This window comes from Balaenoptera physalus (assembly GCF_965194825.1).
Source record: "Balaenoptera physalus genome assembly, chromosome: 6".
NCBI classification, from domain to species: domain Eukaryota; kingdom Metazoa; phylum Chordata; class Mammalia; order Artiodactyla; family Balaenopteridae; genus Balaenoptera; species Balaenoptera physalus.
Window position 1 is genome coordinate 60469919 of NC_138885.1, and position 27550 is coordinate 60497468.

A 27550-nucleotide genomic window follows, 5' to 3' on the forward strand; every position below is an offset into this window, starting at 1 on the left:
TTAGGTTAAGAGAAATTTAGTCTAATTTCAATACAGTTTTCAAAGGAATTAATTTTTTTCTTACCGTTTTTAAGACGCTTTGGCTTTCCACGTTCATAGACCATTTCTTCTTCTTCAGAGATAGCAATATCAACCGTACTGCATTCAGATGAGCTAAATTGCTTTACCTTCTGAAAAGTAAAATCCCACCAAAAAAGCTGTGATTAAAGTTTCATTTACTCACTGTAGTTAAAGTTTATTTTATTTTCAGAAAAAAGAAAAATTATGTACAGAAAGACTACTGTCAGGCGTAAAAGACTTCAGGCCAATTTCATAATTGATATTAAAATGCATACATATCTCTGGGACTTGAAGTTTTAAAAAAATATTTAAAAAATTAATTTAAGATAAAATAATTTTAGATTAAAATTAACATATAGTTAATAACACTGTTCTCCTAAAAGATGTGCAGGCTATCTCAAATTTCTGAAAGGAAAGATCTAGGTAGAATATATAAAAAAGAAAATTATAAATATTTTGTTCTACCTCTTTGTCTTTTGCACAGTAAGTGTCAAGGACATAAAATTAGAAGTTTTGTTTGCTTTAAACCATATACAGTCAATTGTAAGACATCATGGTGCTCAATTAAAAAAATAAAATATCCAGCAGGATATTACTCTTAAATAAGCAAATCTTTTGAAATATTATTTCATTTCCCTTTGTATTCTCTTTATTATTGATAAAATAAGGGTATAGCAACACACTGATTTGTGAGTAGACAATAAATAAATTAATATTATATAATGTTTGAGCATTCAATAATTGAAAATTATACATTTTATATTTAAATGCTTTATTAGAGTTTTTAAAACCCTTGCACATAAATTATTTGATGACATTTTCCCAAAACTGTGTGAGTACTTATTATTCTAAATTTATAAATAAATCAATTAAGATTCAAAATTATAAATCATTTTAGTAAAAGATTATTTAATGGCCAATATATATTGCTACATTATGAAAAAAAATGTTTCAAAATCTGATTTAAATTTTGTTATTTTTATGAAATTTATATAGTTATATATTTGTAATAAAATATGAAAGTTTAAATACCAAAGAAAGAAGAGTACGAATCTCTGAATTATTAGATCACATGTAATTTTTATATTTCATCTTTGGCTTTTGGTAGATCAACATCCTAAGTACTCTTGGGCTACATAATCTGGAAAGCGTTATAAATATATAACGAAATACATAAATGAATAAATCTTCTTTGAGTAGTTAACCAATCAACAAGACCAAATAATTATGCAGCTTAAATGACAACTTCTGAAACTTCAACATTTACAGTTATATTAATTTCCATCTTTCCTATGTATTTTCATATCTCCAACTTTCTAATGAGATTGGCAAGAAGTTTCCCATTTCCACATGATGTGCTGTGATAAATAGTAATTTTACTGAGAAATGGATGGTAGTACATGCCTTATAGTGTTGTTATAATTTAAATAAAATCAGCTAGCACTCTATAAATATTCATAAATATTTAAGTGAAGATATAGAAGTGTGCTGGAGAAGAATACTTTTCATTTTCTAATAATGGTATTAATTAAAGGAAAATGAACCCGAGAATATGGGGTGTAATACGGAGTGAAAATGATTCTCGGAAACAAAGATGCCTGCACTAGAAACTAGAAGGACTTTGAATAATTGAAACTTAATTCCTTTTAGAAGGCCAATTTGATAATTTATTGCAGAGAGCAGCTGCCAAGCCAGAAGAGGTCTGGGAGATAAGATGGTGGCAGAGACTTTGGGGACCTGGAAAAAGATATTCTCTGCCCTTCTCCATGCCAGTGAATGAACTAAAACGATTCTCCAGTGAAGTCCAATGCAAGTGGCTCACAGTGCAGATGTGATCTCTATAGATGTAGCTTTGTATTAAATGATAGCTCCTACTAACACATTATGCTGCTTGCAAATGAAGACAGACTGTATCACGTAGGTTATACATTTTAAAAGCTAAATGAATAGCAGTATCTGCCCTTCTTTGAATATGACCCTTCTCCCCCACCACCCCGCGTTCATAAAGTTGCAAAATGTTCACAATTCAAACTGGTGGTTTTTTCCTTTGTTCTTTTAGTCCAACTCAATTATATATGTTATAATATGTTGCAGAAATGAACTGACAAGAATCTTAAAATTTTAGCAAGCAAGAAAGTAACTTTTAGCACTCTTCTAGTCCCATCTTATATTTTAAACATGATAAAGCCCAGGAGAGTTTGGTGATTTCTCCAATAATACACATAGATTTTAAAAATGTAGGTTTCTTCAATATGCTTTTCATCACCCCATGCTGCTTGCTTATTAACAGACAGACTATTATAATTATATTATCTGATGTTTACTAAGTGCTTACTATATATGGGCATTATTCTATGCACTATTGAACTATTTTTCTTAATCTTTCTATCTCCTCTAAGAAATAGATACCAGTTTATCCTCATTTACAGACGAGGAAACTGAAGCTTAGAAAGTTTAAGAAACTTGATCAGCAGCAGAAAATCAGGAATCATTGAATTGAATGGGTAATCTAACTCTGGAACTTCAGCACTGCTTCACTTCCTTATCAACAATGCCATCAATCAAAAATAAGAAATCATGATATTAAAACAACTTACCTCTTTGCTGCTTCCATCACCTGACTTGCTCTGAATCTCCTTATTGTCCAGATTTTCTATATCAGATTCTTCTGACGCAATCGGTACAGTTTCTGAGACACTGGGACTGGGGATAAGTGACTGACTCCCATTTTCGGTCATTGTGTTTTTCTCTGTGCCACTGCTTTTATCCTTATCCTTGAGGAAATCTTGGGTGTTGCTCAATTCAGAGAGAGTATGGTCAGAAATATTCTCTTTAACATATATATCACTTACATTGTCCATTGTTTCCTCTAGAACATTTTGGTTTTTGCATAATATTTTAGAAAGCACATAATTTATTCCTTTTTTAATCCTTGCCATTGCACGCTGGAGATTTTTTGCTTCATCATTCTCTTCAGTTGTTGTAGCCTTGTATGAACTAAATGAGCTGACCAATGCCAGAAACAGGTAAAGTATCTGAATGAGGAAGTAAATGAGGTTAAATGCATCTCATTTTTTTGTTTCCTTTCAAACAACAGCAACAAAATAATCTTTTAAAAAAGCTGACCTGAGATTTGAAAACAGCATACACACTACAATGCTATTTAGGCTATTCAGTTTTTGTTCATCTACAGTGGGCCAGGTGCTGTGTTAGTGGTTTGTATAGCCAGAACTCATCTCAAGGTCACAATATTCTATGAAATATCATTTGTTTCTCTTTTACAGATGAAAACCACAAAGCTTACAGATGCTAAGCATCAAAGATCACACAGGTTGAACATAAGTCTGTCTTATTCCAAAGTTTGTTTTTTTTCACTAAGCCAGGTTAACTTTCCCAAGGTGAGAAAATGAATTGCTACTCCAGGTGGCTGACTTCACTTTAGCCCTAGCCCAGGAAGATGTGTAATGACATCTTCACGGGTTCTGCAAACCCATGAGGAATCTCATGGGGAGAGAGCTATCCCTGGTTCTGAAGCCCACATCTAACTTTCCTTGTGATGTGCAAGCACAGGGATTGGGTAGGTTAATTGATTCTCTGTGATAATAAATTTGGTCAAATAAGAAAGAGATGAGTGATGGAAGAATCATTCCTAATATTTGCAAGTTATTTTGAATTCGAGGATAGTGTGTATTTCGACTTTTACTATCACTGAGAAATAAGATCAAGGCATGTACATTTTCCAGAGAATCAGATTTTTATTTTGTTTGTTGTTGTAGGGTATAGATTATAATTTTAGATTCTAGTGTTGGAGATTTATATTGATTATTCTCTTAGACTTAAAGTAGTAATTTGAGCATTTTGTCTATTCTGGCAGTTTTCTCTCTTCTCTTCAGATATTTGAGCTTTTGAAGATTTAATTTACTTTATGCTTTACATATTATTTTTAAAGGGAAAGGTTCAAATGTTATACATTATGTGTAATAACATGTATTTAACTTACATAACATTTTCCTGCTTGTATTTCTGATTTCTTCATATATTAAGATCTACTCTTAAAAATACTTATACTGACAATTTATGTGTACATAAAATAAAATAGTTAGGTATATGAAGATCTGCAGCATTCATTTGTTAAAATATCTTTCAGAATTTTGGATCTATGTGAAGAGGTGAATTCTCAAGCACTCTGATAATTACTGTTTCTCATGCACATATACACCTAAAATATTATGAAGTACCCACCAAATCGTGTTCATGTCTAATGAATTACTTTTACTTCTCAATACCCAGATCTTTTTAACACTTAGGAATAGAGAAAGCTCAAATGAGACTCACTCATGGAAAAATCAAAATATTTTTGCAGATAATAAAGTCATCAAATAAATCATCATAATCGTAACCATAGTTTTGGTGTAGCAATAAAACGGAGGGTATAAGATGGCTCAGCATTGGAAATTTCTTGCAGGTAAGATCATCTGAACCACTAACATATATTTTCTATAACCTACAATGACAGAATCTCAATGGAAAAAAAAAAACAACTAAAAAGACAGTAATTGAATGCCAATACCCCCAGAATAGTTTGATTGTTCTCCCACTAGTGTCCCATTTTGACATTAAGGCTTATTTACAGATAATCTGGGCAGGGGCTCCATGGCCCTTGTAGGAACTAGACTATTAGCATCTCTATCATTCTCAAAGGACAAAGGAAAAGACCAAGTATAATTTAAGGTAGTTGGTTGTTTCTTTTTCCTTTGTTTGGTTAAGTATTGTCCACGGTGAGAAAAATGAAAAGGGTGTTTAGTAAGAATTTCATGACTATAAGCTTCATATGAGTAGAAACCATGTTTTCTCTTAAATAGACAACCAGCACAATGCTAGGCACAAAGTACATGATAAAAAAATATTTGTTGAAAAATTAGTTAATTATGGAATGAATGAAAGAATAGATTTTTGTGCCAGGATTTGAAGAAGGAAAAATTATGCTACAGCAACTGTATATTTAAGAGCTTACAATGTAAGATTTCTTATATCTTAGACACACACACTTCCCCCTATATATATATATATATATATATATATATATATATGCATATATACATATATATATATATATATGCATATATACATATACAATAAGAGAGTTAAAAGGCTGAAAATTAAGTTCAAAATGCTCTGGAACCGTGATATAAAGAAAGAACTTTATAACACTGTAAAATGCTACTGCTTTGTTTAAGTGCGCTCTGAATTAAAAATAGCCTAGTCTCTTAAAAGATTAATAGGAGGACTCATGATCCCTTCCTTCATGGAGCTTACAGTTTAATAAGGAAGATAGACAAGTACATGAACAATTAAACATAATGCCAATGTGTGCATATGACAGGAGTATGCCCAGGGTAAATAGAAGCAATGAGGAAATGTGCTGATACAATGGAGTCTAACCTGTGATTTTTTTCCCCACCTTTTGGGAGATGTGCTTGACCTCTATGACTTAGGAATAAAAAGTAAATATTGAGTCTCTTTTTTTTTCCTGTTTTTTTTTTTCCAAAAGAACAATTTTGTCTTATAAGCCATTTTTTTCTTAGAAGAAGTAAAAGGTAATATCACTCCAATTACTGGAAATTTAAAAGTGAAAGCATTTCCTTTTAGTGAATGCATAACAGTTTTATAGATCAGGGGTTTTCCAACTTTGCTGCACAATTTAATCAAATGAGGATTTAAAAAGAAAAATCCTGATGACCAGGCTATGTCCACATACCAGTAAAATCAGAATCTCTGGGAATGAATCCAAGACATTAGTTTATTTTTATTAGTTCCCCAGGTAATTCCAATGTGCAGTCAAATTTGACAACCAGTGCTACATTTAAGTGCTTCTTAAAATTTAATGTGCATACAGATCACTTGGGGATATTGTTAAAATATAGATTCTGATTCCACAGGTCTGGGATGGGATCTGAGAGTCGTCATTAATAACTATCTCCCATAAAGCCAAAGCTACTTTGAGTAGCAGGTTATAAGCAGTGCTATCCAATGGAGATATGATGCATATCACATTTGCAATTTTCCAGTAGGCACACTAAAAGTGTAAACAAAAACAGGTGAAATTAATTTTACTAATATATTTTATTCAACTAAATGTATCAAAAATATTATAATTAAAATGCATTCGATATAAAAATTATTAATGAAATCATTTACGTTCTTTTTTGGGAGGTAAGACTCCAAATTCAGTGGGTATTTTACACTTATGACACATCTCAAAGTGGACCACTCATATTTTAACTGATCAATGGCCACATGTGGCTAGAGGCCACCATATCAGACAGCACAGTTATAGACCACTGGCTTCCATAAGTCCACATTGTGAAAATGCCAGACTACAATACATCAGTTTTTCAAGGAAAATTTTAAAGCATGGATTACTTACCAATAAGTTTCCAACTAAAATCACCATCATGTAAAAAGGAATACAACTGAATTGGCCTGCTACCTTAAAGCAATCCCATAAAGTCTCTATCCACTCTCCACAGAGAATCCGGAATACATTCAGGAAAGAGTGGAGGAAATCATGCATGTGCCAGCGTGGAAGTTGACAGTCTTCATCTATGTTGCAGACGTATATTTTGTAATTTGAACCAAACAGCTTCAGGCCAAGCACAGCAGAAAAGAATATGAATGTGAACAACAGCAGGACCAAGTCTTTCAGGGCCATCATTGAGTTACCAAGAGTCAGCATCAAAATCTTGAAAGTTGGCCAATATCTCCCCAATTTGAAAATTCGCAACTGATAGAGCAATGTAAAAACCAGAATAAGAAAAAAACAACAAAAAATCTGGTCACTATTCATTACAATGTACATTAAAAATTTTTATCAGCATTATACACATATACATATGTAGTCTTTAATGTAATATTCAGTTTTGAGAATTATTAATACTAAGCACTGAAAATTCAGTTTATGTACAATTGTTAATACATCTTACATATTCTATAGTTTTTTACTGTAAATCCATGTATATTTTCTTCTATTGATCTGTCAATTCCCATTCAATATTACATGATTATAATTATTCTAGTTTTATGTTTTAATATCTGGTAAAGCAAGTATCCATTCTTTGTTTTGTTTTTCACAGTGTATTGAATATTCTCCCACATTTTGACATATAGATGATGCTGGAAAAGTCTTCAGTTTCCACTGAATTCCATTGACAGTTCTATTGTGTATTTACCTTTAAAAATAACATGGAAGACCAAACATAACATTCTAGGTTTAGTCCGAATATTTCACTTCTTTTCACCAGGTTAAAAAATTTTTATTTATATGGCACAAAATCACCTTAATATTTGGGTCATCTAAAATCCATATATTATTTTTATATGTGCTATACCTTCCTCAACTTTTTCTGGTATATAGTTGGCTTTCTGCACTCAGGGGTAGGACTTAACATTTATCCATGTAAAACTTAATCATCTTAGATTCAGTCCGTTACTAGTCTTTCAGATATTTTGATACTACCTTTTATTACATTGTCTGTATTTCCCAGTCTTGTTTCATCCATAGATTTGAAAAATACAGCTTTTATATTTTTCTCTTACTCATTAGACAAGCCTATGGATAAAGATTTAAGATAGGATTCTGAAGAATTATTTGGATAAGATCAAATCTACTTAATTGTTCTTGATATCTGCTACATTCCTTCAACTTGTTACCAAGAATGAGACAATATATTATTTATCAAATGCCCAACATTTCTATAAATATCATTCTAATAACATTATTTCTTTGCCTAGTTTTCTGATGCTTTTACCACCACCTACATTGCAGGCATATAGTGATTCTGACTTGATAATTTTCTAATAACATTTTATTGGCCTGACCATTCTTCTTTTACAAAGTTTTCTACCCTACATTTAGAAATACTCACCTGATTCTTTAGTTACACACTGGCTTACATTCAGCTTCTGGGACTCCTTATTATCCTGCTTCTCAAAACTGACCCAGTATCCCTGACTCTGCTTTCTAAAACAGTATCTCAAATTTGCTGTATATATGGCATATTTCCTTTAATGCCTGGGCCAAACAACAGCATTGGAGACTACTTACTCTTTTCTGGGTTACTTTCTAAGCTTGTTACATATGAATTAATTCATTTACTACCTCCAATATACCAAAAGGATAGGTATTACTATTCTTCCCACTTCATGTCTGAGGAAACTGAGATGAATTTTTATAAAATAAAATTTAGGTCTTGGATTCTACTTACCACCCTGAATGATCGAAAAACAGCCAGTCCATGAAAATGTGTTACATAAAGTTCTACTAAACCATGGAACACAATTAGGCTATCATAAATGTTCCAGCCTACTTGGAAATACCCATACGGATGCATGGCAATTATTTTAAAAATCATTTCTGCTGTGAAAATTCCAATAAACACCTAAATAAAACAAAACATAGAGATGAGAATATGATTCCAGTAGCTCTATCAGAACCCTCACACACAGAAACTGTAAATTTTCACTGCCACCTTCTTCATATTTCCTCTGTCAAGATCTGATTAGTTTCAGAGTCTGTATTACAAGTACAGGCTCATAGGTTTTGTTTGACAATCTAATGTCAAACATTGTGTAATCTTCAATTACTTTAATAAAAGTCATCCTAGAAGAAAACAAAAGAATATTTGAGAGTGAAAATCTTTTCATTTTGAATAGTTCCTTTTGGGATAAAGAGTACACATTAAGATATTTAATTTTTAAAACTGTAAAAGAAATTTTTCAAAAGTATATATGATCCAGAAAAAAAGCAAACCTATGGAAATTGTCCTTTGAAAACTACACTGGCAGAAATAACTAAATTACTGTTTTGGTATCAAGTAAATGTACAGTTCAAAATTGGTAGCAGTTGGCTGTGTGTATTAGTATCAAGCAACCAAACAACAATAAAAGCAAACGAAATTAAACAATATATATTTGTTTGAATGTGACTTGTTTTTAAACTCATAGAAATCTTTGTCTTTTGTATTGTACGTGGAAAAAAAAGATGGGTGAATCTCAAAAATACCTTGCCAAAAGGATAAGCTCCAGTCTAAGATTAGGTGCAGTTGTAACAGAATTCAAAATTCAGGTGTCAGTGAAGCACTTGTGTCTGTTATTTCACCTCTGCCCTACCTTGATCTAGGGGTTACCATACCAAAAGATGGGATATTTGAGAAGGGAGAGGAAATAAATAATTTCTATTTAACCTGACTGCCATGCAGTTAGCTAGAAGTATTAAATTTAAATGGACTCTAGCTATAAATCTATTCAATGATAAGAATATTTACAAAGCAGGGCTGGGGGAGGTGAGGTGAGAAAGCATGAACACAGTACTTCATCTAATACTCATATAATGCATTTGCAACATTTTGGAGTTATAAAATAAAATAACGGGGATAATGATGACTAAAGAAAAGTTGAAATTGCAAAAGAAAATAATGTACAATGAGATTCTTACCTGGTTTTCAATGTTGAGAATGTTGTTGGTTTCTAAACTCATTGGGTAGTGTTCTAAGGCCAAAAAATGTACGTTTAGAATTATGCATATGGTAAGGAAAAGATCGGTAAATGGGTCCCGTATAATCATATGGACAAACTCTTTCAACTTTAACCAACAGGGAGAACAATTCCAGATCAAGAAAGTTTTAGCAAATCTATACCAACAAAATGGGCATCTCTTCCTGGATTTTCTAAGTTCTGAAATGAAAGAATAGAAAAGTTATGCATTAGCTAATGGTTTATTTAAGCTCTAACTAGTAGAAATTTTTGACTTTTGCATGCAAAGGGAGGTTTGAAACTAGACTTCTGATTTTGAATTAGCATACAGAAATATTTTGTATTAATAAAAATCAGAGTAAAGTAAATTTCTTCTATTTTGTTCATGCTTGCGAGTTAGACAAATGAAAATGAGACAAATTATGTATTAGAATCAAAACATAGGAGTACCTCTCAAGAAAAACAAATATGGAATATAACTGAGAGTATATTTATAATTTTAGATTTACATGCTTTACAAAATTATGTCTTTCAATATTGTCTATTGTCTATGATTATATTATAGTATGTAATATATAATAGTATTAATATAATAATACTATATAATATAATAATATTATATATTATAGTATGTAATATATAATAGTATATATTATAGTATCATATTATAATATGATTATATGTCATATTGTCTATGATTACTAGTTATATATATTTAAAAAGCAGAGACAAGTATAACAAGGACCTTAATAGGTTAATGTTATATACACCAAACTGTATTTTTAGTTACAAGGTAATACTTCATGTTGTTTTCAGTGTTAAACAAAGAAAATTCCTTGGCACTCTTTGGTTCCTTTTCCAGTGTTTAAAACACTATGCTTATGAAATTTTAAAGTATTGTTTATCCTAATAGTCTCATGCTATTCCTTAAATTTTAGTTATCATCATCTAAAATTCTGAAGAAATTGGAGGATTTCCTTAAAAGTGAATCATATGGGGACTTCCCTGGTGGCGCAGTGGTTAAGAATCCACCTACACCTGTAGCCCTGGTCTGGGAAGATCCCATATGCCGCGGAGCAACTAAGCCCGTGTGCCAAAACTACTGAAGCCTGCGCACCTAGAGCCCACGAGCCACAACTACTGAGCCCGCGTGCCACAACTACTGAGCCCGCGTGCCACAACTACTGAAGCCCACGCACCTAGAGCCCATGCTCCGCAACAAAGAGAAGCCACCACAATGAGAAGCTCACACACCACAACGAAGAGTAGCCCCCACTCGCCGCAACTAGAGAAAGCCCGCGGGCAGCAACAAAGAACCAACACAGCCAATAAATAAATAAATAAATAAATAAATTAATTAATTTTTTAAAAAGTGAATCATATGAATGGTACCTTCCATAGTGTCTAAATATTTTTTACTTTACCTTCTTTATGTCTGATAGTAGTATCATCCAACATATCCAAAGAAGTAATCATAGAAGTTGATGATCTTTTCTTCATTTCTATTTCTGTAGTCTTGGTCTAAAAAGAAATTTGATGAGTCTAATACTGGCTTCTCCCCTTTGTAGATCTAAGACTATAACTATAAGAAGGCTTATAGCCTTCTTTAAAATGCTGATTCTTACTTCCAAAAGCCTTTCTGTGTTCCATAATTTGGCACTCTTTACACTATAGGTATTATTAAACTGACTTAGGATTATTTGGAAAATGAATGCGTATTACTTGCAACTCAACAAAATCATTTTATATTATGAGGTCAACTATAAAAGGAGAAAACCAGAGAATGATAGTGGTATTACCCATATTTGACAAAGAATTCAGTGTACAGTTTAGAATAATTGTGGAATATCCAGTTGGCAAACATGCTACTGAACAATAACACCTTACATTTCTCTAACACCTTACATTTTTTACTTGGGGATATGTTAAGTATGACTTTGTAAACTCTCTTGATAAAATCAATTATTTGGTGTTGAGATGATGAAATATGTCCCATGTAATATCAGGTAATAGAATGAATTTTAAAGGATATTTTTGGTTCGAACATATTTGATAATTCCAAAAAGGAATCACATCTTTCCGTCCCTCATGACTCTTGAGTAATGGTTTTAAGACATCCTCTGTTTTGCTGATGTGGCTACAGAGTTAAAAAGAACCCTTGCAGTGGAAAGGCACTCAAAACTCCTCGGCTTCGATGCAGATGTTACAAGTTCTACACATTCATGATTATCACAAGTATGGCCCCAGATGTTTCTAGTGACCATGTATAAATTTTGTATTTGAATTTAAACTGTAAGAAACTGGCAATGGGTAGATGATATTGCACCATAGAGCTCCCGACAGTTTTTACACTTGGTACACACAGAGAATAATAATATTTGTATGCTTGTTAATTTGGTAAATAGGTGAGCCTAATAGGTGAAATAAATAGTAAATAAATTTTAATAGGTGAGGCAGCTTTTGAATAGAGATAACTGGCATGGGCCTGCTGCTGCCCTAACACTGAGGGGATTCGTGGTTGAGGCTCACTGATAACCCATACCCAGAGCACCCTGGTTGGCAGGTTCTGCTGAGGTCTATCTGAAGTCCCAGAGTAGATATCAAGGGAATCATCACATTCATCTCACTCCGTAGGAGTCAAGTCCTTCTAATTTAAATACTAGAGCTAGAGGAGGTAAAACCCAACTGTACTACATACTGAGTTCCATCAGGAAAATGACAGATTCTATTTATCTACAGATCTCTGTTGCCTCACTTTTTTTTTTTTTAACTGAAAAAGTAAGCAAAAGCTCAGGATGTGAAGCTAATTTATTTATTTAAACCAATGCTTATTCCAGAAAGTATTTTCTTGGCTGACTTACAAGGCTACATAAAATATGTGATAATTTGTATAATTCCAAATTTCCAAGAGTTAAAAACCAACAGAACTATAATTTTTCTGTTATTAAAGTCTGATAGGAATTTCCCAGGTGTTTCTTCATAACGATGATACTTTGTCATATCGTGAACAATATCCTCCACTATATTCTTAATACCGAGGAATTACTTCTCATAGAGCTGCTTCTGGTAGTGACGGTGACAATGTTTGATGAATTTACAACAAAGAGCAATCCAGTAAAGTTCATCATCTGTGATGGGGGGAGCAGTGGAGCGGGGAGAGTAATAACGTTATTGTTGAGACAGTCAGTGCTCATTAGTGATTTGGCTTGAACTATGGATATGTTTTAGGATACAAAATGAACAAACCACATATCAGTCTAGTAATATATTTCTCTCAATTGAACTTCTCAATAAGTGCCCATACGTTGGCCAACTCCTAAGGATATAGCTAGTTTACAATGTAAATTGAAAGGATTATGACTCAAAAATCTCCTTTTTGGAAGTTTAAGAGCTAATAAGGACATATGCCTGAATTTTAGACAATCCAGCATTAAAATTAAACTGGAAGAAGGGGCTAGGATTCTTTTCACCACTGGTTTCAATTTTCTCTGGAAGGGAGATATGAAAAAGGAAGAACCCAGTCATACTTCTGGCATTTAGCAATGAACACCTGAAGTGTTCGTCTTGTACCCAGACTTCCTCTCTCTACTGCAACCCCACTGGCCTTCTTAATCCTCTGACTCATCCTGTTCCCTCCTGCCAGAGAGAATGGACTCATTCTTCAGATCTCAGTTCAAGTGCCAAGTCCTCAATAAAAACCTTTCTGACTCAGAGAAATCCTTCCCGTATTTTCATTTAATTTTTTTAGTGGAGAATAATACTCACCAGGTACCCAATAGGTTGCTTCAACCATCAATGACGTTATACTTTCCATTTTTCATGTATTACTCACCCTACTTTTTTCCTGAAGTATTTTAAATCAAATTTCAGATATCATAAAATTTCAGAATAAGCTTTTTTAAAAAGATAGTCACAACACCATTATCACAATCAGCAAAATTAGTATTTCCTTAATATTATCCAAGACCCAGACCATGCTCAATTTTCTTTCATTGCTCAGAAACATTCTATTATAGTTGACTTGTTCCAATCAAAATACAAAATGATATGCATTTTTTTGGTTTGCAGTTCTACTGATTATCATGATTTTAAATTTATTTAGCCTATGTGATTTGTTAAAGACACTGAATCACTTATATTGTAGAATTTTCCACATTCTTAATTTGGCAGATTATGTGTTTTTAGTTTAATTTAATGCATTCTTCTCTTTCCTATAGTCTCTGGAAAAAGATGGTTAGATCTAGAGGCATATTAGACTTAGCGTGGATTTTGGCAAGAATATATTGTGGTGTTTTATGTTTCCTATTTCATAACATCAGGAAACATAATGTCTGGTGGTCCTAAAGTTACAATTTATTTTTATAGTAATTTTATAGTTTATCTCCCCATTAGACCATTAGCTTCATGATGATAGACACTGTATTTGTATTTATTAATTTTAAAATCTCCAATGCTTAATACAATGCCTAACATACAGAATATTGTCAATAATGTTTAATTATACAGGTGAACTATAAGGATGTCAGTTTAGATGGGCAAATTTTTTTTTAATATTTATATTCCTACAGTTGTATAAATCATTCTTTTCTAAGGTTTTGCCAATAACTGACAATTCATAGGAAAGTTTCACCTACAAACTGTGTAACTGATGAAATAATATTGTTTCAGTGTTGATTCTCCAGAACAATGATGGTAAAGTGATGAAAAATGGGTTCTCTTTCTCAGTGTTGAGAAATCAATTACCAATAAATATAGATCAAACTTTGTAACTGGAACTTCTCAATAAAGATTAAATTTGAGAATTTGTGAAGACACTAATTATGTGTCTGGCACATAGTTGACACTCAATAAACATTATATACTATTATTACCATCATTATTACTTTAATTATCCCTAAAAGGGAGACATAGTCAAAGACTTAAAGAATTTTATATTGACAAGTATTCTCCATATGGACGGCAGTGCCTTCTTGCAGTTGTGTTCTTGTTTTTCCTATAATTAGACATTACCATTTTTTCAGTTGCTTAGTATAGTCTAAGCAGTGCTAAGTGCTTTATAAACGTTTATTTAATTTGAATCTCACAACAACCTATGACACAGATATTATAATACACACCTTACAGATGAAGAAGCTGAAGTTTAGAAAGGTTAACAGATTTGGCAAATATCATACATCTATTAAGTGGCTAAAATGGACTTAAATCTATATTTATCTGACTGCAAAACTCTGATTTTAGCCAATATGATGTACTGTTTTCTTATAATGTGAGAATATGAAACACATATGTAATTTCCCAGTAATTCCAACATTGGAATTAGAATCTGTCTAGGGTTAAATCAGGTTGGTCACCTAGAGGGTCCTCAGTATGTTCCATTTTAAATTCTTCACTGTCCAGTGTTTTCTTATGTATAAATAAAAAAGGAAAAGAAAATACATCTTGTGAAAATAACTTTTATTCTCATTTTCCCAGAAAACTTTTGCTGACAAAATGTTCTAGTACTCTTCCAGGAACAGAAATCTTTTATAATTGAAAGATTTTAATTAAAACCAGAAAGGCTTTATGTGATCCAAATAGCCAAATGAATGGAGATATTGGGAAATTAGGAAATAATCTAAGTTCTTCATAAGCAGAGCTAATAGGGCATCTCATCTGGAATAAGAGAAGTATTGTGCTCTTGAATGCATTTGTGTGTAGCTCTTGACATTTGAAATGCCACTTGAAAACAAATTACACATTCAACATATCATTCAGACTGCAATCATTCAATATGAAGGACCTCAGACTCATTTCTAGAGACAGAAAGCTTTTGTAATTTGTTTTTCTGTGACTTCCTCATGGGTGATATGATGGCTATATTTGATAGCTTCTTTTTATACATGTTTTCTTCATACGGTCTGTAATTGCTTCATTTTTCAATTGTATGCATTGAAACCTCATAGATACACATATCTATCAATAACTTGTCATTTGGTATGATCCTATATCATATCATTCAGGCCCCACTTTTTAGTGGAATGACTTTTCTAGAGCTTCTCTACTGATGACAACTTAATGAAGGGGTTATATAAAAGGGAAGTTAACATTTTCCCCTTTTTGGCCCAGCAGGGGCCTTCGGTATTAATGAACTTCTTAGCCAGCCATACTACACGTGCCAGAGTGAATCTTTTGCCCTTTACTTTTCCTCAGCTCTTTTTATCTTTTTTATATGAGAGGATCCTGGATATAGCTCCTTTCTATCTTTTGTTTGCTCCTTCAATCTGTCCTTTTTACATCTACTAGAAAATATAGTTCGAGTATTTTTCCCGTGTAGACAATCTTTATTAGCAAGTGTTAAGAGTGCAAAAATAAATATTCCAGAAGGACAGAAAAGAAGGCAGGGCATGGTTCCCCTCCCACAAGTGAGGGTCTTGTAACTAGGCCAGTGGGGTGGGAGCACTGGACTTGCTTGTGATCACTTTGGGCCAAGCACCCTCCAAAGAACAAGCTCCTTGGCAGGGGGGCTCCTCCCAACACAGAGGAAGGGAGCAACACCTCAGAAGAGGCATGGGTTCCGTCCCCCTTAGGCTGCTTTGGCTTCTGCCCACTGCACACCTTGACAGCTTCTGGGTAGGGGTATTAGGACACTGAGCTAAACCTATCCCTCTCTAAACCTAAGAGGAGGTGTGAGATAGCTAGGTCCTGTGGAATATAAGAAAGTTACTTCTGGTTGCTTTTCTAGGTCCTGTTCTTCTTTTCTGCACACTTATGGCACAATTTAGATTTTTAAAGATAATCTTCTACAACTTCTTTAATGTTACTTCTGTCAATACTTTTAGATTCATGGGCCAAATCTTTTGCTATGAGGCTAAACATCTGAAAATATATTCAAACACAACACTAAGGTCATTGAAAATTAGAGTAAAACTGTATTAAGTTTTACTGATCATGGATTTAATTATTCCACAGGTAAAATAACTCCTTAGGTCAGGATGCACAGTGTATTTCCTCTTGAACGAGTAAGAAAGTCAATAAAGTACAATTTTTTCCTCTTTTTACAACTTCAGTACTATACTTCGATCCATGCTTTTAGCACTTGCTGATTTGTAAATTATGGAAGGCACTGTCACTTTTGAGTTGAACACCGAAATTTTCCAAAGCTAATTCTTATGTGCTATCTGAAGCAAGTTTAAATTAATAAATTATACCTGCATTAAGAGAAGTCAAGTTCAAAAAAATATATAATATATCCATAGTTTATCAGCAGTAGTAATATGCATTTTGGAGCAAAAACAAAATCGTAAACATGTTGGTCACTCTTACCACACCACACTCAGGAAAGAATGTTATGTAGCGAAAATGAGCCCTCCTATTAAAATCACTTATGATCTTATGTATCACACACAGATATTGAGCATCTATTAGAAGACAATATGCTCCAAGAAGATAAACTCTGACTCCAAAAAAGCATTTAAAAAAGCTATACCTCTGCTGCTTTATTTCCTTCTTGAAGTTCCGTTAAAGCCTGCTGAAGTTCCGGCTCAATCTTCTTAGCTTTTTCAGCAGCTCTCTGCTTTTCTTCTTCACAGGAGATAGCAAGTATGCCTAAGAACAAACTTGCCATATAAAAGGCAAACCAAAAACTTATCACAACAAAAAATATCATGTAGACCTTCCCAGAAGCATAAAGGATCTAAGGAGAGGTGGAAAACAAGACAGAGAGGAAACGTTATTTGTCTTCCTGCAATCTGTTATTTTAAAGTGAAAAATGAAATTTTGTTATGAAAATAATTTAGTTATAAGTGGAATGTAATCACAAGACAGTTTAAGTACTGGCTCTACCTGGAGAAGTAAATGAAAGCTCTTCAATTTAGACATATATGTAAGGTACAAAATATATGGTACAAAACCAAGGAAGAATTTAGTAATTTAATTAATTCAGGCTGAACATCTGACTTTTATGTCTTCATTAACAGAGTAAACATGTTGAAAGGAAAAAACTGTCATCTTTCAATAAAGAAAGCTGGACAGTCTGAATATGAAAGATTATTTACTTTGCAGTAGAATCTTTAACTATACGAAGTGTAATAAAGTCAAAGAATGACTGTTTGGAGATCACTTTCTTCTGAACTTTACTTTATGGAAACATCGCAACGAGGTACAAAATCAGGTCTATTCAAAGGGGTGAGGAACAGGAATATGTCTATATCTGTCAGAATACCTGCTTTGTTGATGAACCTCTAGACAAATCACAAAGGAAAGTCATATCATTCACTTATATGAAGTCATTTGTGGATAGAAAAATACAAAACTGTAGATTTCCAAACTGCGCATTGACTAGCTTTTATTTCATAATAATTACCTAAGATATATCAGAAAAATTTTAAATTTATAAGTAGATATTACAAATCCAAAATATAGTCCACTGATTTATCTTCATTAATTAAAAGTATTAACAAATTTCAAGAAAACAAATGGGAATAGTTTTAATTTTTAAGTATTCATTTGAACCAATAGACAGGTATTTACAGAAAATACTGTGTTGATATAACAGAGTTAAGAATGTTTACAAATTAATACGAACTTCTAACATTTAGTCAGAAATAATTTCTTATTAATCTATAGTATGTTTTTCTTTAAAGGTATTTTTAATAAACTCGATTATCCCAGTGAGTCAGCTATTTAGGATGTGGTTAAATATTTTTCCTACTAAATGGCTGTCATTTACAGTATATTCAGGAGTTAGTAATAGATATCATGGAGTACACTGCAGGACATGTACGTTAATAAATACTTTATGGTTATTATTTTATTAATTCTGGGCAAAACATTCATGTGGTATTTACCACAGAAAAGAGATGAAAATTAGATAGACAAAGATCTCACAACTGTGGGGGAATGCCTGAATTCAAAACTTTTGCTCTTTCCCCTATATGAAGCTGATGGAGAATAAAAGTATACAATCTTATTAGAATGGAAAAGTATACAAATTCTAGTTCTATTATATTTTAGCAGGAAATAGGTGCTAATTATACCCCTTTGTCATAGATTTGTTGTGAAAATCAAATGAAACAATGTATGAGAAGATCTTAGCTCATGGCAAGTATGCAGTAAACATTAACCATTGCTAAACATAACTCCATTCCATGAGGATTGACAGTCTGCTTTGTTCATTTCCGTACTGATGCTGTATCAAAGAGTACTTGGGTCAAATAAATATTTGTTGAATTAACGGGGAATGATATTCTCTAAAACATGAGCTGTACTCTTTGGGAATAATTGCCAAATTTCCCTAGCCATAGTCAGTTTAATTCAGTAGGGCAATGCTCAGAGTAAAAATCCAGTCCAAATCAAAGCAAACCTTATCTACACTAGTCAATAAAAATTTAGAGTACAATAATGATGAAGGTCCTGTAAGACTCCAGCACCAGGGCACTCCCAGACTGATTTCTCATTTCACTGGTTGTATGAGAGGATTGCCTTTAGACCAATGTTACCAAGAAAATTAGCTAACGTACTTTGAAAGCTGTAAAAAAAAAGGCAAGACATTCACTATTATATAAAGTAACATAACCCATAAATATTCACTTATATTTTTGTTTATTAAAATTTCATCAAGCATTTCTATGTGTTAGATGCTGAGAATACAAAAATTAAAATAAGACAAAATACTTCTTCTTAGGTAGTGTATCTCCTAGTGGGAGGAAATGCTGAACAAGCAATTAAAATAACCACTACCTGAGGCAATTACAGGGTACCATGGAATTCTGATGTAGAATATGTCCAGCTCTAAAAGAAGAGGTTGGGGAAAAGCTCAAACAAGAAATATAGCTTGGAGGCATAAATCTGAGGCATGAGACTGAAGATGGAAGAAACTTGAATTTGCACACACTGAAACAAGAAATTATGGGAAAAGGTCATTTAGGAAACAGCAAGTCTTTCTGACTCAAATAAAGCAGAGAGTATATAATTGGGATATTGTTGGGAAATGAATCTGGCAACAAATGCAGAGACTAGATTTTAAAGGGCACTATGGACAATGCATATGGACTTTGAACTTCATCCCATAGAAATTTGGAAATCACTGAAGGATTGTTAGAAGGAGAATAACATGATGAGATTATTTTAGAAATAAGAAGTTTATAGTGTTGTGGAGGAGGCATTGATGCTTGTCAAAATTTTGGGAAATAACAATATAACTACTCTTACAAAATTAGAAAAATATAGTTTGCATAAAGAAAAAATCACTTGTAATATTTTTATGTACTTCTACCAGAAATATAATTATACTACAAGCATGTTTGGTTTACTTGATTTTCATTTAATAATATATTATGAACCTTTGTGCCAAAAATATATTATATTACCCTTATCATTATTAATGGCCTATAAACACACATACACACACACAATTTATTCAATCATAAAAAGTATGGTGTTAAAAAAAAAGTGTGGTGTGTGTGTGTTTAAAAAGAGTGTTCTTCTTCAACTGTAAATACTTCTGGAATTTAAAGTAATTTATTTATTTTATCTAATATCTTTCGATAGTAACTATGCTGCTGAAATGACACTGCGTATTCCACTGTGCTGGAACTTTTCTTAAAAGGAAAATCGAATCTCTATTTTAGTGAGCACGTATTATATCCTTCTGAGACACTATGGCACACAAATCATCAGTTATAAAGGAGGACTCTCAGCATTTTGATTTCAAGTCTCATAACAGCAGGCTTTCTGCTAGTACAACTGGAGCCTGATTGAATATTAAAGGAGAATGAGAAGAAATAGAGAATTAAAGAGAAAGAGTACATTGTGGGCATTCAACAAATAATTTCTTAATACATGGTAATCTCATAGGTTCAACTTTTTTGTCTAAAGAATTAGTACTTAGAAATGCTCTTTACTTAGCTAATGTCAAACGTCTGAGACCACAGAGCAGTATAGTGATCTCTGGCAGATACATGTGTTTTAACTTTGGGGAGATTACCTAAATGCTCTGATCTTAGGGTCTTCATAAAAAAGCACATATACATATTTATATCCTTGTAGGACTGTTTCAAAGATTAAATAAGATATCAATACCATACATAAGAACACAGACTTGGGCTCAGTTTTAACATACAGTTTGACATTAGGTAATTCTCGTCCTCTTTTCTTCTGTCCTCAAATTCTTCTTCACATAAAAATTTAATACAGTGTATTATATTTGATCATTATTTCAGAAAGGAGGAGCATGGCACCATTTTTCCGTGCAGTGCAGATTCTCTGTGTTCTTACCTGGTGATAAAGTGCTTCAGGGTAATCTTGCATCATTAACCGAAATAGGGCTAATAAGGTCCAGCCAAAACTGTCAAAATTTGTGTAGCCATAATCAGGATTTACACCAGCTTTTACACACACATATCCTTCAGGACACTGACTAATTAAGACACAGAAAAGAAAAACTGCTTACTCTTAGGTGACTTTCAGATTATGGTCAAATCATAAATATAGAACATCTGCCCATGAATAATAAAGGGCTGCCTCTTCCACAGGGAGTAGTCTTCTCCCAAACAATTCCCAGCGGAAAAAGCTGAATATGAGTTAGACTTTAAGTTGATATAAGTGAAGAGTGTTAATTAAATTAAAAGACAACAGGGCCTCACAAATGGTTTTTGCCAAGCCTTTTGTTAAAGATTTCTTTACTACCCAGTATCAAAGTGAAAGTATAACTGATGGAAAATAACGCTGATAAAAATAAAACTGTAGTAGTTTAGGGTTTAATTTTTAAATGATCTCACCTCAAACCCTTACATCCCATTATTTAAGAGTGAGAAAAAATTTATTATCAATAACTTATAAGCAGAACTGGCAGTTTGGTAGAAAGATGATTAAATATTTATTTCATTTCCTTTCATGGAGTCTTCATACTTTTACCTACTGGGGCTTGGGTGTTGTGGTCCATTATGACAGTAGTGGCCCAATAAATCATGCTTCCTCCATCCACACCTTTCTGTAGTTCCTCCTACATTATTGGAACTTTGGCCATGTGACTTGTTTTGCATACTTGTTAATGGTTAACAATTGTGATGCAGAGGTTTAAAAAGTACTTGTATGTTGAGGCTTGTTAAATTGCTGACCTACAGAATCTGAACAAATGAATTTCTGTTCTTGTCTTAAAGCACCAACTTTTGGCATAGTTTACCATGCAGCAAAGTATGATGGTTGCAGGTGAAACGCTGTATGACTTTCTCTTCTGGCCTTGACATACTATATCATTGTGATTCTGTCTATCCATGACCAGATATCTTCAACATGCATTTCAGGTCAAATTTAATTTGGAATGTCCATTGAAAGGGTTAGCTCGAGTGGGATGGGGCAGACACGATGAGATGAAATCACAATCTGGACTTGAAAACAGAAAGGAAGCCCAGCAGTAGGGTGGCAAAAGAGTTGAGTAAGCAACAATATGTCTAAATCACCTTAATACAACTAAACTGCATAACTCATGTTCCCCTCTCCCGTGTGCTTTTTTGTCAGTCTGTGCCCAGAGCTTCTAAGAAAGAGCTGAGTTTACACATGGGTGTCAGGTCATCCCGGCTTAGGGAAGTAACATAAGGAACTGAGTCGTAGTACTGCTGAGAAGCACTCTATTTCTACCTTCTTATCTCTTCATCTGAAATTATAGGACAATAAAACTTGAGAGTTTTGTCATCTCACTGAAGAATTATTTATAAGTACTGTTTTTAAGAGCAATCAGCTTGTTATTAATGTAAATTATATTCATTAAAGACATACAAGCCATAAAATAAGTGAAATAACATCATATCTTTAATTTTTTTTTCTTCAAAATCTTCTGGCTGAAGAACAGATTATATTGTCTTTCTTGATAAGTCCTATTAGCTCTGGGGCACACTGAAAACAGAAAATTAGATTCTTATTTAAGTCCCAGCTCTTCCATTTACTAACTTCTTGACCTTGAATAAATCATTTAGCTAGTCTATCCATTATACTTTTTTCTGTAAAATCATATTAATAGTATTCCATATTGTACACTTCTCAGCATGGTTTTGATGGTAAAATGAGATTATGTAATCAAATGGGAACCATTAATAAAAGCAATAATCATTAAATAAATACTATTGATCAGGGATACTGAAACGGAGCAGGACGCTATGGTCCTTGCTCTCCCATGTCCTCAGCCTGCCTTTTGTCTGTGGAAAAACTTTAACCAAAGAATAAGTTTAATCAGAGAAGTGAGAAAAAGTAGAAACAGAGGAAAACAGTCAAAGGAGACCAAATAATAATAGTTTAGTCATTAAACATAGCCAAGGACCTTTAGTTCCTTCTCAAGGGCTACAGATAATATTCTGAGCCATATCCTGTGAACTGTCTATAGATACTGAAATCCCCAGCAGGTGGAAGAAGGTTTGTTTTCGATAAAATAAAATATCTTAGTAAAGCAGGATTAGCAAACTTCTCCCATGGCAAATGCAGATGCCATCGAAATCAATAGCTTTGTGTTTTATGATTTAATTCACCATTATCTAGGTCCAATGACTAAAATGAATAAAACCCTTAACTTTGAGGTTTCTGTATTATTGCTAATTTATTACACCTGGCAATAATTTAGATATAACTTAGTGTTTTTAAATTAGTTATTTGTTTGTTTCTCTTTACTACATAAAGAACAGGCCTTCTCTCTTGGCTATTGCTGGTCATACTAATCACCATTATTTATAAGCATAGGTAAAGGCGTAGAGTTAAAAATCAACATGGGTTGCAAATGTTGTTGAAACAAGAAATAGTTTGAAATAGCAGTATTCTATACATTCTTTCATTAACCTTTTTTTTTTAACATCTTTATTGGAGTAAATTGCTTTACAATGGTGTGTTAGTTTCTGCTTTATAACAAAGTGAATCAGTTATTCATATACATATACACATATGTTCCCATATCTCTTCCCTCTTGTGTCTCCCTCCCTCCCACCCTCCCTATCCCACCCCTCTAGATGGTCACAAAGCACCGAGCTGATCTCCCTGTGCTATGCGGCTGCTTCCCACTAGCTATCTATTTTACATTTGGTAGTGTATATATGTCCATGCCACTCTCTCACTTTGTCACAGCTTACCCTTCCCCCTCCCCATATCCTTAAGTCCATTCTCTAGTAGGTCTGTGTCTTTATTCCCGTCTTGCCCCTCGGTTCTTCATGACCTTTTTTTTTTTTTTTTAGATTCCATATATATGTGTTAGCATATGGTATTTGTTTTTCTCTTTCTGACTTACTTCACTCCGTATGACAGACTCTAGGTCCATCCACCTCACTACAAATAACTCAATTTTGTTTCTTTTTATGGCTGAGTAATATTCCATTGTATATGAAGACCAGACTGTAGCCATGACATAAGCTGCCATAATTCCGAGAATTGGCCTCAAGGAAATGGGAACAAACCGACCCTGGAACTGAAGATTAACCGTACTTAAAACAATCGAGATGATGCTGGTCAGACCACCGATGACCAATATCAAGATGACTGTCAGAGCTGACTGCGCTGTTTCTGCCTGTAGCCCCCTCCCTCTGTCTATAAAAGCTCTTGCTCCCTGATCGTCAGGGCGGTGGGGTCAGAGTCGGCCTATGGACACAGGCTGCTGCCCTCTCCCCACCCACCCCCCTGCTCCCAGTTGCCGGCATCCAAAATAAAGCAAACTTTCCTTTCCACCAACCTGGCCTCTTTACCGGCTTTTGAGCGTTGAACTGCCAGACCTCACTTTTGGTTACAATAGAAGAAAACATTAATACCACTTACCCAGCATCTGTTCTGTTGCCACAAAGAAGAGCATATCTTTCTCCTTCCAAATAATAAAAGTTTTCTGTTTCTGAAAAATAAGAAAGAAATGATATTCCATATCTAATCTTGAGTGAACAGCATATCTGAAACCCAATTAAATCTGTACAGATGAGCATCCTTCTGTACAGTGAGAAGGAAGGAGCACAGAGCTGCCTCTTCCCCTTTTTTTTCAAATCTAGGAGGCTGTCCTAGCATCCAGTGTACAGGCCAAAAGACCTCTGGCAATCCATCTACTCCAGCCAGGTATGACCAGACCCTGAAAGAAAAATTCCCAAGACTAATCTATTTGAAAATTGAGGATTATTCCTTCCAGGGTTTATTCCTGATGATCTTCCTGAACAGAAGACCAGAGTTTTCTGTCTCTGGGTTTAATTTCCACTCTCTTCTCACTTTGCAGCTTATTTTTCTACAATGAGCGTCCAGTGCCGCCTAATTACTTGTCCTGATATCACCTAGTTTCAATCATAATCTGAGCTAATCTGAGTCATAGCCCATAGAATTCATACAGGTATTTTTATCTGCTATCAATCAAAATGTAAATTGTGTATTTATAGATATCAGTTACCAGGGTTGGGAACATACATGCTTAGTAGCATTGCTTTTTAGGTTCTGAATTCAAATCACAAAAATCAAACCCATGAGATCAGCCCTGGTGAGTGTGTATGTGTGTGTGTGTATGTGTGTGTGTGTGTGTTGCGTGTACACAAAGTTGAATTACACCAATCTCAGAAAATGTCACTTTAATTTGTCACCTAAAATAATTTTAGAAGAATTTAAAAATCATAGTTAGGAACCATTGATCAACACTTTTGAGTGACAGTCAAAAACCAAATGAAATTTGACATTAGAACTGGGCAGTCCCAAGTGCTCTTCTAAATACAAGGACTATGACACGGAAATTAGGTTAAATAATATTTTGCAAATATATTTCCAGCAATTCCTAACATGTTATTTGAGAAAATAGAATGACTAGAATTGGACAAATATTAAAGTGATAATCTTTAAAATGATTTCATTATAATATACATACTTTAACAAAGAAAAGAACTTGGACTCTGTTTTCTTAGCAATAACCAGTGAAGTAGCAAAATTTGTTTATTTTTTAGTAATTAGCATATTTTTATTACAACACCAAAGAAACTAAAGGGGATTTCAATTGGAATCTAAGATTTAACATCCATCTCCTATTGTTCTTATCAATAGAATTAAGACCATGAAATAGACCTACATAATAAGGAAACATTTCACATATATACTAATAATTTTGCATTACTTGCATCATAATCATATTATGGGGTAAACCAAAGAGTAAAATTTATTAAGATTTGTTTTAGAACTTATTAAATCCAAAGTATAAATAAAGTTAAGGTAGAAGGACTACTTAAGGTTTATCAATATTTTATTTTTATTAGTTGAACAATATGCTTTTGATTTTTTCTAAATACTGTCAGAAAGGAACTGATGATTTTAATATGAGGGAAAAATCTAATAAGATAGTATGGTCTGGTGAAAAGGGAATGGGTTGTAAAGCCAGATGGAGCTTGGCTAGAATCCTAGTTTTGCCACCTAGTGGTTATAGTACGCTAGAACATTCACAGAATTTCTCTTTACTTCTGTTTCCCTGTTGGTAACAGGGGTTATTCATGTCTTCTCTGCAGGATTATGGTGAAGATATGTGATCAGGCATGTGAATTACTTATGTATAAGGGCTAAGCAATAATTGTTTGACATTATTTCTGTTAGCCTAAAATATTTTCATTATTCATCAAAGTATAACTCAAATCATTTAAAATGAGCAGCAGCAATTGAAATACAACAATAGTAAGAATTTCTATATTGTAGGTCATTTTTTGATTTATATGATCATCCCAAAGTTTCTAATGTGTACACTTACATTTAAATTTTAAACAACTTTATCGAAGAAAGGTAGTATCATGAGGATTGTACTCTGATAAAATTGCAATTAAGACTTTGGTCATATTTATTTATTTTTGAAAGGATAAAATTTGCAAGTTTTAGCAATTCCAAACTTAGGTTTCCCTGATTTAACTATCTGAAGACTTGGAACTTTATTATCCTGATAAAGGAAACTGATCCAAATTAGTACTTGAGCATAGTTATGGCATTGACATGAAGGTTGTTCTGAAGTTGAATTTGTCCTGAAATTGAATGTTCAACATTTCTGTGAAGAATGTTTTGCCAGTAAGAAAAGTTTTAATTTTTTTGATATAGATGCACGGGATTCTTACCTCGAATATAATATGGGTTTCCAGTTCTGTTGTGCAGCGTTTCAGTTTCATTTTCTTGGGGCCATCGCAAACATTTATGCTTCAGGTTGCCCATGAAGAGCTCCATCCCAATTAGAGAAAATATGCTCAGAAAGAAGAGAGTTAGGATAATGACCCCAGTGAGTTTCTTCAAACAACAGATCAGGATCCCTACAAAAGACTTCAGACCTGAAAAGAGAAAGGTTTATTTTTGATAAAATAAAATATCTTAGTAAAGCAGGATTAGCAAACTTCTCCCATGGCAAATGCAGATGCCATCGAAATCAATAGCTTTGTGTTTTATGATTTAATTCACCATTATCTAGGTCCAATGACTAAAATGAATAAAACCCTTAACTTTGAGGTTTCTGTATTATTGCTAATTTATTACACCTGGCAATAATTTAGATATAACTTAGTGTTTTTAAATTAGTTATTTGTTTGTTTCTCTTTACTACATAAAGAACAGGCCTTCTCTCTTGGCTATTGCTGGTCATACTAATCACCATTATTTATAAGCATAGGTAAAGGCGTAGAGTTAAAAATCAACATGGGTTGCAAATGTTGTTGAAATAAGAAGTAGTTTGAAATAGCAGAATTCTATACATTCTTTCATTAACTTTTTAAGAACTCAATATTTGGAGCTGATTAAGTAAAACATGAAAAACTTTTAATGATTAGAAATGAGAATAACACATAACTGTGATTATATGTGGCTGTATTTATATCAGAATACTTACTAATCGAGAATTCAATTTTAAAGCTAGATTTATTTAAGGACATTCATTTTTCTAATTATTAAATAATACATGCTCAGTATTGAAAACATAGAAAACAAGAAGATACAACAACAAAAACCCCATAAGTAAATTTCATAGATGAAACTA

At 33.2% G+C, this 27550-nt stretch overlaps 1 protein-coding gene and 1 long non-coding RNA gene across 2 annotated transcripts in view; one reads left to right on the top strand and one right to left on the bottom strand.

Annotated features, from left to right (window-relative positions):
• The window catches only part of LOC309662482, a 437456-nt gene that overhangs the window by 361743 nt on the left and 48163 nt on the right, over positions 1 to 27550 (top strand). The window lies entirely within an intron of this gene.
• The window catches only part of SCN7A (sodium voltage-gated channel alpha subunit 7), a 77321-nt gene that overhangs the window by 34946 nt on the left and 14825 nt on the right, over positions 1 to 27550 (bottom strand). The window contains exons 7-16 of the mRNA XM_082465230.1: positions 26646 to 26852; positions 24355 to 24424; positions 20845 to 20986; positions 17057 to 17263; positions 11016 to 11112; positions 9554 to 9792; positions 8325 to 8498; positions 6488 to 6844; positions 2658 to 3095; positions 65 to 170 (exon numbers count right to left, since the gene is read on the bottom strand). Coding sequence (XP_082321356.1) covers positions 65 to 170; positions 2658 to 3095; positions 6488 to 6844; positions 8325 to 8498; positions 9554 to 9792; positions 11016 to 11112; positions 17057 to 17263; positions 20845 to 20986; positions 24355 to 24424; positions 26646 to 26852 — 2037 coding nt within the window. The remainder of the gene's footprint in view (positions 1 to 64; positions 171 to 2657; positions 3096 to 6487; positions 6845 to 8324; positions 8499 to 9553; positions 9793 to 11015; positions 11113 to 17056; positions 17264 to 20844; positions 20987 to 24354; positions 24425 to 26645; positions 26853 to 27550) is intronic.